This window comes from Amblyomma maculatum, chromosome 11 (assembly GCF_055883805.1).
Source record: "Amblyomma maculatum isolate TAMU_Amacu chromosome 11, ASM5588380v1, whole genome shotgun sequence".
Classification (NCBI taxonomy): domain Eukaryota; kingdom Metazoa; phylum Arthropoda; class Arachnida; order Ixodida; family Ixodidae; genus Amblyomma; species Amblyomma maculatum.
In genome coordinates this window covers 19,621,821-19,633,326 of record NC_139354.1, presented here as the reverse complement: position 1 = coordinate 19,633,326, position 11,506 = coordinate 19,621,821, and the positions used below count along the sequence as shown (strand labels likewise).

The 11,506-nt window shown below is 46.2% G+C and overlaps 2 protein-coding genes across 2 annotated transcripts in view; one reads left to right on the top strand and one right to left on the bottom strand.

Moving 5' to 3' along the window:
• Nucleotides 1-132: 132 nt before the first annotated feature.
• EMC5 (ER membrane protein complex subunit 5) lies at nt 133-932 on the bottom strand. Its single transcript, XM_084585666.1, has one exon. It carries the CDS (start codon nt 763-765, stop codon nt 454-456), a length of 312 nt encoding a protein of 103 aa, XP_084441792.1. The 5' UTR covers nt 766-932; the 3' UTR covers nt 133-453.
• Nucleotides 933-1,173: 241 nt separating this feature from the next.
• The window catches only part of Cortactin (cortactin), a 30,472-nt gene continuing 20,139 nt past the window's right edge, over nt 1,174-11,506 (top strand). Inside the window, exons 1-8 of the mRNA XM_084585664.1 lie at nt 1,174-1,636; nt 2,914-2,990; nt 3,782-3,911; nt 4,911-5,021; nt 5,231-5,285; nt 6,265-6,375; nt 7,877-7,987; nt 8,901-8,956. Coding sequence (XP_084441790.1) covers nt 1,547-1,636; nt 2,914-2,990; nt 3,782-3,911; nt 4,911-5,021; nt 5,231-5,285; nt 6,265-6,375; nt 7,877-7,987; nt 8,901-8,956 — 741 coding nt within the window. The 5' untranslated portion in view covers nt 1,174-1,546. The remainder of the gene's footprint in view (nt 1,637-2,913; nt 2,991-3,781; nt 3,912-4,910; nt 5,022-5,230; nt 5,286-6,264; nt 6,376-7,876; nt 7,988-8,900; nt 8,957-11,506) is intronic.

Below are 11,506 nucleotides of genomic sequence, written 5' to 3'. Positions count from 1 at the left end.
TTACGTGTGAAAAAACTTTTTCCGTTGTACTAGTGTCTGGACAAGTCGTTCTCGTGTGCCTTCCTTCTGTGTTCTAGGCATTGTGAGCCATGCTAATCGCGCATGCAATACCTAGCCTCTGCACACACGGGCTCAAGTGTACTCAACAGCTTTAATGTGCAACCGGCAAAACGTCCCAGCGTGAACGATCATCCGCACCCACAATACAGAGATGGCAACTACTGAAAGTCATGTTTCACACAATCATTTGCGAAACTTGTACCACAAATCCAAACGCTCAAAGCCACCGTTCAAGCAGCAACATAGCGGCGACAACTGAATTACGTCCATGGAGTCTCCTCTGCATTGCGCGATGGCGCCAGTGACGAGTGCCAAAGCCCGCTTCCGAAGTGTAACCGTCGTGAAGGTGCTTTCGTCGAAAATACGGGAAGTCGCGCAACACAACCTTTTCAGTTAACCTCTGGCCAAAGCTCGGCCGCGGTGGCAGAAAGTGTAGAACGAGGGCCGGTTGCCGAACGTCTCGAACGTCTTGCTCTCAAGTTCGACTGTCGCGCGCACCTCCTTGAAGTCGCCGGCGACGCATATGACGCCGTACATGGTGATCAGCAGGCACAGGATGCTCTGGACAATGATGTCCAGCGGCAGCACCGTGAAGTTCTGCTCCGTCAGGCGAAGGTAGGAGCGGTGTTGCGCCGCCGAGATGGCGGCGTGGATCAGTCCCACAACGCCAAGGGTCACCATGAACTTGGGTGCTCTCGAAGGCATGATGGTTTTTAAGTAGCAACTGGCGGCAAACACAGAATGCGAAGGGAAACGTGGTACACCGCTTCGTCGGATCGACGTTCGTCAACGTTTCCACGAGAAACGGGCATGAAATTAAACGGATGTCACATCGACGCCATTTTAATCCTTAACTTCCTGATGCTCCGCTAGGGCCTTAGTAAGTTTCGCTGGAACGCTGGAAAAATGTTTGCCATTTTTTTTAAATTTTCGTTATAAAAACCACGGTTGTAGTGCGCGAATGTTTGTTATGATGTAAAAAGCTGCATTTTTTGTTAATTTTTTATGAAGCGCTACATCAAAAGAACGTTGGCTTCAGCTCATCTATCCACAGGGTTGTTTGCGCCAACTTCCCTTGCCTTGGTGTAGCTATGTGTAGCTTCCGTTTTCTGTCATTTTCCGCTTCCAGTTGCTGGAAAGCTTGTGACGCAGCGAGCGTCGATTGACTCACGCTGTGCCGGCTTCCGTGCTACGTGATGTGCCAAAACATCTTCAAAACTTCGCTGGTCTTTTCCTCTTAACTGAAGCGGAACTTGCCAGCGTTATTCCGTTGTGTGGCTAACGATCACCAGTGGCGGGTGGCTCTGGCCGGACCGGTGCTGCGGACGGACGGAGTGCGCTGCGGATACGGTTGTTATCGCACGTAGGGCGGAGGCACGGAGGTGTGTTGGCGGGGGTAAACACCACAGCAAACGTGCCGCTCTGATATCCTTCATTTAGCTTGCCCTGCGATAACGTCTTGTCCCTTCGGGTGGCCGGCGTCACAATGTCGATGTGGAAGGCAGCGGTCGGCACTGACGTGAAGATGCAAGCACAAGACGCCGACGACGACTGGGAAACCGACCCCGATTTCGTGGTACGTTGTTACTACAAATATGCAGCAGTGCACGTGTTTGCGAGCGGCATCGCGGCCATAGCTCAGCCTACTTGGCCCTCGGAAACTTGACTAAAACTTGCGCTGTGGCTGTAAATCACTTTCTCAGATCAACAGGCCGGCTCTGCTATGTTTCGTATCACGTAGTGTATTTGTTACGAGTCCCTGTGGGAGCGCATCCTTTAGCAAAATTGACGTTCTCAGGTCGCAGGTAGACCCATACCGATCAGAGCTTAGGCCGGCGAGTCGGCGGTGCTCAGCGAACCGTCAACCATCCGAGTTCCAAATTTTCTTTTCTTGTTTTTACCTTTTGTTGGGCCGTGTCCCGGGACGGTGTGAAGTGAGGTGTGTCGTCCTGTCTACCATGCCAGAGGAAATACATCGCTCTGTTGCGCTCCAGTTGTATGGCAACGCAACTTGCCTACCTCGTATCTCCCACTTCCCATAGAACACTTGTATGCGTGCATCTGCTATTGTATCGTGCTCGCAACAAGACTTTGCCAGATGCTGAGGTCCAAAGGATAAAGAACAAGATACTAGAGTTGGTGAAAACTGCCATTGTTAGCTTAGGAGCACGTTCGGACTGTGGGGCTTAAAACTACGGTCCCTGGAAAATAGTTTTTCCTCGTTGAAGTCATGCAGCTACAAAAGAAAGTCACACAGCTTGTCAACGTCACTGTGATTAAAGGAAATAAAGCCACTGATCTGGAGAGAAATAGTTGTTATTGGGGAAATTTTGTCTTCAACTGTGATAGTATAAGATAACTAATTTCATCTCAGGTTTTTCAATTGGAGTCATTGCTTTGTCAGAATTCTTGTTATACATTAAATGCTTCTTTTAGGCTCATTGTAAGGGAAAGAGTTCCGTGCTACTGCATCTACTGGTACTAATGCACTTATTTGGAGAAAGGCAGCTGTGTTATTATTAACGTGGTTGTCAGATCCTTTTGACACCCTGACTAGTGTAGGGAAGTTGCTCTCAGGTCTTCGCCCTTGTATGACAAAACTATGTGCATGCATGCCTCAAATGTGTTGCTGTAGCGCATTCTTCTTCTTAACTACATTGAGCAGGCCAGCTTTGCTTGTATTTGTTTTGCTGACATTCTTTGCGAAGAAAAATGATGCCATGTTGTACCGAGGAGCCTATCACCAACTTTAACTGCTTGGGAGCAGTGATAGTATCTGTTGGTTTATGCAGGGAAGTGGAGTTGTTTCTTAATAACATGAGGATAATGTTAAGTGAATTTAATGAATTGCAGAATGATGTGACTGAAGAGGAGCAGCGCTGGGGCTCCAAAACTGTCGAAGGCTCTGGACATGTTCCGGAGGATGTGAAGTAAGTGTTGTCTTCGGCAGACATTGCTTACTCATCGGATGCCTTCCTATGCTTCCGTCAAAGGCGCTGTATCCCTCCAATGTTTTGATCATACATTTTGTCCTCACAATAAGTGCCCGTGAGCACTCGCACAGCTTAACAGCTTTCTCCTTGTCTATGTTACACTTTGTTATGCTTACCAGACGAGTTTCAGTCAAGCTCTTGACTACTGCACTTTTCAAAATGGCACTTCTTTTTTGGGCGCAGTTGCAGTTATTAAGCAGGGCTGTATATTTGTGCATTGTAATCACAACTCCCATTTCCCCACCAAGTTTTTGCAAATATTTGTGTAAAGAAAAGGTTTCATTTTGAAAGAGAGTTTGATGAAAAGAAGGAATAACTTTGGGGCAGGAGGGCATGTAAGGTTGTTTACTGTAGAGGGCAGTACTTGGTGAAGATTTCTATTTTTACAACTAAAATAGCTAGTGCGTTTTTTTTTGTGAATGCTTCGTTCATTAAGCAAATGAAAGTTAACTTTGCGTGCACTGTGCTCATAGATGTAAGCAACTCAATTTTTTTCTAACAGAATTGTTTACTCACTCACTCACTTTATTTCATTTCATTCTCATCCTGCTTTTTGTTTGCCTTCTGATAGGCATCAACCAGTGTTTTTCTTTCTTACCCGTCTTTAGCTGATAGCTCATCAGGCACATTGTAGCGTAGCCTTTTCTGCCTCAGTTTTTACGGGTGGTTTAGTTGGCGGGCGTTAACAGCACGGACACATTGTGACACTGTTCTTCTTGTCTCTCCAGCATTGCCGAACTTCGAGAGCAAGTCACTAAGGATGACGCCGCCTACAAAAAGCGTGTGCTCGAAGAATTGCCCAAGGCATCCTATGGCTACGGCGGAAAATTTGGTGTCCAGAACGACAGGATGGACAAGGTTTGTGCACAGTATTGCCGGTTGCCTCATTCAAGCATATTAGACATATTTCATTTAGGACAGACTTCGGAGGGGATGACCAACCTGACTGATTTTGTAATGTGATCAATCAACTGAATGCTGTCGCAGTCACCTTTTTTTTTTTTTGACGGGTGCATTTTGGCTATGTTGGCTATGGTCCTTCTATATATTGTGTACAAGTATAGCTTTGCTAATGTAAACAACACAACATATACTGTAAACAGCATTTCATTGGGGCTTATAAACTATCAAAGTCGGTGTGCATAAGCTCTCCCATTTTCACTCAAATAAAGCTGTTACTAAAAGCTGTGAAACCCATAGCATGGTGCTCCATAGATAAAACAGTGCTTTTATTGCCACAGCCTGTTTATTTAGCCTGTATTCAATTTAAATGTGCGTTTGCTAGATATTGCACAATTTCAGGCAGCCTAGCAGCATATTGTCTACTGAGAGTCAGTGGCCATTGTTTTGATGTTAAACACAGTGACAGGGTTTTAGTTGCACAGATAGGCACAGAGCATAAAAGTGGCAGTGTTCTTTTCCTGCTACTTTTCTATGAAATGTTGTTCTGATGTGTGATATATCATAGTTGTGAGTTCACTTTATCTGAAGCTCTTTGTCAGTGCTCTGTCTCTACCTGATAGTTTCTTTTGTTCCCTTGGTTATGCCGACTGTGACTTGTGCCTCTCATAGCTCGGGCAACATATATAAACATAGTAACTATTTAGTTTTGTTCTTTGTGATTATATTTTGGAATCATATTTTTTTCTTCATTCTGTTAGTTCAGTTATTTACCCGTAGGCCATCTATTCTATTAAATGGAAAACACAAGGCCAGCTTGTGGTTGTGCAGGCTCAGTGCAGCTGCTTTTGACTTTTCGAAAATGACTAAAGAAATCTTCATTTGTTATCATATTGATTTACTGCCATTTTTTTATTTCTTGTCAGATACAAATTAATTTTTTTCTTGCCTCCACAGTCGGCCGTTGGCAATGACTACATGGCGTCGCTCCACAAGCATGCCTCCCAGACAGATGCCGTCAAGGGGTTTGGCGGCAAATTTGGCGTACAGAAAGATCGCCAAGACAAGGTTTGTTTCAAGTCTTTTTTTCTTCTTTTTCCTTTTTTGCAGAGGGTAACTCGTCAGTGATTTTTGTTGTTTTAACATATTGTATTAGTGCGCTGCTTATATCTTGCTGGGGATATGTTTTAAATCACGTATTTGGGAATTTCGCGAATGTCGCTGCTTACATTGATTGCATAATTATTTGCTCTCCCTCACTCCCTTTTTTCTTGTAGTGTGCTGTTGGATGGGAGCATCATGAATCGGTTGAGAAGCACGCCTCACAGAAAGGTGACTGTCTGCTCTTAGCTTAGCTAACTTTGCATTTTCTATCGTCAACAATTTTTTTTGGTGCCTGTAAACATTCTCCCAAAGTACAGACCAAGTTTATTGACTCAACAGCAGACTTCTTTGTTAAGGGTGATTTGCAAATCGATTGTTGTACAGCAGAGCACCTCAACTTTTTTATTGAAGAATCTGTATATGGGGTTCATGTTATACAGTTAGAAAAGCGCTGTTACTAGTACGCTTTTGAGAAGCAAAGAAAAATATGTAAAGAAATTAAAATGACAAGTTTTATCACAGCATTTAAAAATCACTATTATATGCAAGTTTTACTTAATATATGAACCATGCAGAGCATAATAACGTTATAATATTGAGAAGGCTGAGTTAAAATAGAACCAAAATTAATAAATTAATCATGGTTTCAACAGAAAATGTATTTGTGCAGTGTTCTCATAAAAAGATAGCTTCTTGTGCTAATCACGTTTTGGATAATGTATTTCCTTTAGTGGATTCATCCATTGGTGTAGGACATAGACTGGCTTGACTATAGTTATGTCCTTTTTATTTTTTATCAGACTGGGGTTTGTAGTAAGCATATTCCTCTAACTGGATGTCTTGTAAATCACCGCATTGCTTTCTGCAGTCAACTTCATTCACAAAAGAAACTATACTCCCATGTTTCATGGCTACATTTGAAATACCTCAGATTGAATTATGTTGTTTTTGAATGAGATAGTGAACATTTCAAATATCTCTCAGCACGGCACCTATTTTACATTCGCACTTGCAAAGTTATTATGCCAAAACTGTGATGTTTTTGGAATGTGCTTTGTTTTGACATGTTTTCTTGTTATATAGAGAATTATGGGGAGAATTTGTGAAATAAGTCTTAGTCTAAAGGAGGCGAAGAAAAATATATTTTGGTAGTTGTGTGTTTGCTGTGAGTGTTGTCACTGAGCGAAGCAGTTGTGCCTGATTGCAGACTACAGTACTGGCTTTGGTGGCAAGTTTGGGGTCCAGAAGGAGCGCCAGGACAAGTCTGCTGTTGGCTGGGAATTTCACGAGAAGACGCAGAAGCACGCCTCGCAAACTGGTGAGCTCAGTGGGGATGACGTGATCAAAGGCGCAGTGCAACATGTTTCGTTTCTGGTTCATAACTGTTTTGTCCGAAGCATCGTTTTAGTGCAAAAGCATGCAGGTGGGCGTCTGAGCCGAACAATAAAATTGGATCTTGTGTCGCCTCATTGCCATAGCAAGGCGACACAACGCTATGCCTAGCGTAAGCCTGACCTAGTATAGACCTTTGCAGCGAGGGCTCTCTGGCTGTCGCCATAATGCTCATTGGGCTGTCGTGTGCACACGACGGTAGCACAGTGGAAGCGGCAGCGGAACCGGCTTGCAACAATCCAGAGAGGAGGCGTTTAGATGTCCTCCTCGCCTGATGCAAAGGTCTATAAGTGTGATGATCAACTACCATCAGTCCACAATGATTACCTTTGACTTTGGCCTTTGGTGTCTCACACTCACAGTAGCTCCTAGAGTGATGTCATGTTGCAACCATTGCAACAGAGGCAATGCCAGCTGTGACGTGATCTCGTAGCTATAAAGTGGCGCACCCACTGTGTTCAGCCTCAGTTGCTGACAGGATGGAGATTGTGTCAGATTTGTTGGGGTTAGCAGCTTCGTGATGGCGTGCGCTAGTGCTGAGATTGTGCTGTCGATAAACTTGCCGCTAAACGGTGGAAACGACAAGAAGCATTGGTCAGGGAGACATTGAAGGAGCAAGAAGAAAGATTGAGCAGACAGCTACAATGTGATTAAGCAGAGGTGGCTGCTGAGACATCCGACCAGCGAGAAGAAAGACTTGCTTCGAGACGAAGACGTAGAGCTGCTGACACCCCTGAGCAACATGAGGCTAGACTTGCAGCGCTCGGAAATCGAGCGGCTAGGGAGAGAGGCTGAGGTTAATGGAGGTGCGGGACGTGCTTGATAGCAATGAAACTGCCACCACTGTGATGATGCGAGCCAAGGTGTTGGCTCAGACACTGGTGATTGCCTAGTCTGCTACAGAGTACCTTAGTGCTCTTGCACCTGTACAGCTGTTTAAACAAATTTATTCCTGGCGAATTTTTTACTCTCAATTTTTCCGCTCAGTAGTTATTGTGCTTTTGCTGAACTTTCCCGGTTTATTGTCGATGGACATAGTTTCTTACGGGCTCTTAAATGCACCCAAAGCTGTGTCTGTTCCCAAGTCTTCTCATTTGGGTTGCACTGTTGAAGCAGTTTATGCTCTTTTCTGCAGTGCTGCTGCAAGGCGCGAAAAAAGATTACTAACAAGTGTTGCAAGCTGTTCTGGGAATGTATCATTGCATGACGTCGTCACTGAAGCCACAGATAGCCTGTCTTTCATTTCAGAAGAGAATTGATATTTTTGCGGACATATTGTAATCATCTCTTAGTGATGTAAGAAGGACAGACACCTTCTACATATGTTCCCGAGCCCTGTGTTTGCTTGTGTATGCGTGTGCATGCGTGCATTCCTGTTGGTGATCATCTCCGCTCTTTGTAATACTTTTTATCTTTTTGCGGCTCAGACTATGCCATTGGCTTTGGTGGGAAGTATGGTGTTCAGACCGATCGACAGGATTCGTCGGCCGTTGGCTGGAACCATGTTGAGAAAGTGGAGAAGCACGAGTCCCAGAAAGGTGAGGAAGAAACTGTACTTAAAGGTGGGTAGGGGTCAGTTTAAATTAACTGCGGTGGCTATGGGTTGTTGATCATGATGATCGTGCCTAAGTGGTTCATGCGCCCACTCATCATGTTGCTTGCTGGAACTTCAGTTGACTACTCAGAGTACACACCTGGATGTGGAACACTCTGGCAATGGATAGAAACAGTTTGTCCTTCGTTTGGCTTTGAGTTTGAAAACTTAATGCCACAGGGTATGTTGCAAGCAGTGGCGTGGCTAGAAGTAAAAAGAAAAAGAAACAATGAGTGAAAAAAAAAAAGGCTGACAGAAAGAGGGAGGGGGCTTGGAGTGGTCTGAAAATTTTTTTGTAAGGGGGGGTGCCAGGCTGATAATCTTTTTCGGGGGTGGGAGGGGCTTTTTTTTTTGCTTTTGAAAGACATTTCTTGTTTGTTATTTTTTGTCTGTGTGGGGAAGCCATAATGATCTTTCATTTGTATCCTTTTTTTTAATTCCCGTACTGAGTTAACTTCTCCACCTACTAAACTCCTTCTATGGTCCTCAACACGTGCCGCTCTTTCTAGAGCCATCTAGACTAAATGTATTGGCTCAAGTATGTTATTGTTCATAGTACTAATCTGTGTTTCTTTTTTTCTCCTCTATGCTCTGCCAAGAGTGACTTTGCACAGACGTTTTCTCAAGGGCTATGGGTTTTGATAAACTGCATTTATTTCCAGCTTTAATCTGAAGAAATCCATAATTATAGCCTTGCATTGTGACAGTTGCAGTTTGTACTATATTCTGTTTATTGCTGGCAGCAGTTTCAATGGTGGTAGGTGCACACTATCATTAAGCTATCATTAAGCTATCATTAAGCTTAGCCTTAATGTGTTGCCCAAATCCTGAGGCTCTTGTTTTGCTTTGATTCGCAGATTACTCCCGAGGTTTTGGTGGCAAGTTTGGTGTTGAGAAAGACAAACAGGACAAGGTAAGGAATTATCCCTTGCACCCTTCTTGAACTTTTTGAGCCTATACATTCATGGGTTTGTTTATCTTTACAAGGCTAATTCACGGGATATGCCTTCTATTTCTGTTTGATCCATTGTCTCAGAGCTTCGTGCAGTGATGGTGTGGTTTATGGTGTTTAACGTCCCAAAGCGACTCGGGCTATGAGAGACGACGTAGTGGAGGGATCCGGAAATTTAGACTACCTGGGGTTCTTTAGCGTGCACTGACATCACACAGCACGCGGGTGCCTTGCTTTTCGCCTCCACTGGAAAGTGGCCGCCGCTGCCGGGATTTGGTCCCACATCCTTGGGCACAGCAGTCGAGCTCCCTAACTAAGGTGTTGTCAGCAGGGAGGGCTGCTTCATGCAGTGTGTTCTGGCTTGCTCTTCTATTCCGGATTGTGAAGTGTGTTGAATCAGAATCTGCAGTCACAATTGTCAATGCGGTGGTATAACATGCTGCGACATATTGATGTACTTTGAAGTGGGCTCCCCAAAGTCAGAGACTGTAATTGAACCCCTATCACAAATGATCACAAAACACGTTATATATTGATACGTGGCGAGGTTAGTGCACGAAGGTTAGTCCAGGTTGACGCAGCGCACAAAGCACAGAATCACAACAGCGTTAACCTTCTTCTAGCACTAAACATTGCTACCACTTTGTCGTCGTCTGTGTAACCGTTTCAGATCGTTGTCTTCTTTAGCGTCCAGCGATGTAGGGCATATATGTCACATTACCCCCCCCCACGAAAAGCACAGTCCCGGTGCGCGCTAGGACGAACTACTGCAGGGGTAGGACGGCTTCATTCTGGCGACATGGACTGTCGCGGCGGATGTACAGGGGCGACCTCGTATGTCACAGGGGTGACTGGCCGTAAAACACGGTAGGATCCTGCGTAGCGTGGCAGGAGCTTCTCACACAGCCCAACTTTACGAGCGGGAGTCCAGAGCAAGACGAGAGAGCCCGGCGAGTAGTGGACATCCCGGTGGCGAGAATCACGGCGGCGTTTTTGAGAATTTTGGGAGGAGGCCAGTCGTCTGCGAGCAATAACACGGGCTGCGTCAGCTCGGGAGATTGTGTCACGAACGTAGCAACTGGCGTTAGCGGTGGGAGGCAATACGCTGTCAAATGGAAGGGGAGGGTCACGGTCGTATAGAAGATAAAACGGCGAGTAGCCCATTGTGTCGTGACGAGAGGAATTGTACGCGAACGTTACAAACAGCAAATTAATATCCCAGTCACGGTGATCATCCGAGACATACATAGACAGCATGTCCGTGAGTGTGCGGTTGAGGCGTTCGGCGAGGCTGTTCGTTTGTGGATGGTAAGCGGTGGTAAAATAGTGCTTAATGGAGCAGTACCGAAGAATTTCGTCGACTACTCGCGCAAGAAAGCAACGGCCACGGTCAGTGAGCAGCTGGCGTGGAGCACCATGGAGCAGGATGACGTCGGGGAGAAGAAACGCAGCCACATCAGTTGCACAGCTGGTGGGTATCGCTCGGGTGACAGCGTAGCGCATAGTATAATCCGTGGCCACTGCAATCCATTTATTCCTCGACGCAGAAAGTGGGAAAGGCCCGAGGAGGTCAAGGCCAACTCGGGAGAATGGGTCTACTGGGATGTCGATCGGCTGCAGGGATCCAGCAGGCATAGCCGAGGGCTTCTTCCGTTGCTGATACCGGTCACAAGAAGCAACGTAAAGTCGAACAGAGCGATAGAGGCCTGGCCAAAAGAAGCGGCGGCGGACGCTATCGTACGTACGAGATACGCCAAGATGACCCGCTGTGGGTGCGTCGTGCAGCTGTTGAAGAACGGTGGTATGCAGGTGTTCGGGGACTACGAGCAGAAGCTCGGTGCCATCTGGTCGCATAATGTGCGTGTTCGTTCTTGTCACGCCAGTGAGCAGTTTTCAGCGAGGGAAAACTCTTAAGTGTGGGGGTACCTGTCACGTGTAAGTGAAAAGCGCCGCTTAAGGCAGACAAATCAGAAACCATCCCGAACTGAACCAAGAGACTGTCGGCATGCAGCGTTCGAAGCAGACGCAACCGTCTGTGGGAACGGAGCGGGGCAGACGGCATAAAGTGCGCGCGTCTGCTCGGAAGCAATAACTATTGAGATGGCGGAAACACACGAAAACCAGACGCTGTGTCTCCGCGGTTTCGGGGACCACGTGTTCACGCAAGTCAAGGGCCCGCGGCCTTGAAGATTGATGGGTGCAATGCACCTCGAGGCGAGGAGGGCGTTATGGGCGACGACGCCTGCGCCGTGCGGCTACCACGGGGATAGACAAAGGGACTCGAGCTTTGGAACTGGTGCGGGCAAGACGCAAGAGGTTGCCCTCCTGGGCCGACGTATCGCGCCCTGTGCTTCGGATCGTCGAGTCGCCCCTTCGACTATGCATCGGAGGCCCCAGCGAAACAACTTCGAGTGACACTTCACCAGCACCGTTAAGACAAGTACCAATTGGAACACTCATTCTATTTTCTCTGATTAGTTACTACTAAGGACTCTAAATTCGAATTGTTTT

Bases quoted from the DNA above. Each gene is read 5' to 3' on its own strand.
- EMC5 (XM_084585666.1), bottom strand. From the start codon at position 765: ATGCCTTCGAGAGCACCCAAGTTCATGGTGACCCTTGGCGTTGTGGGA.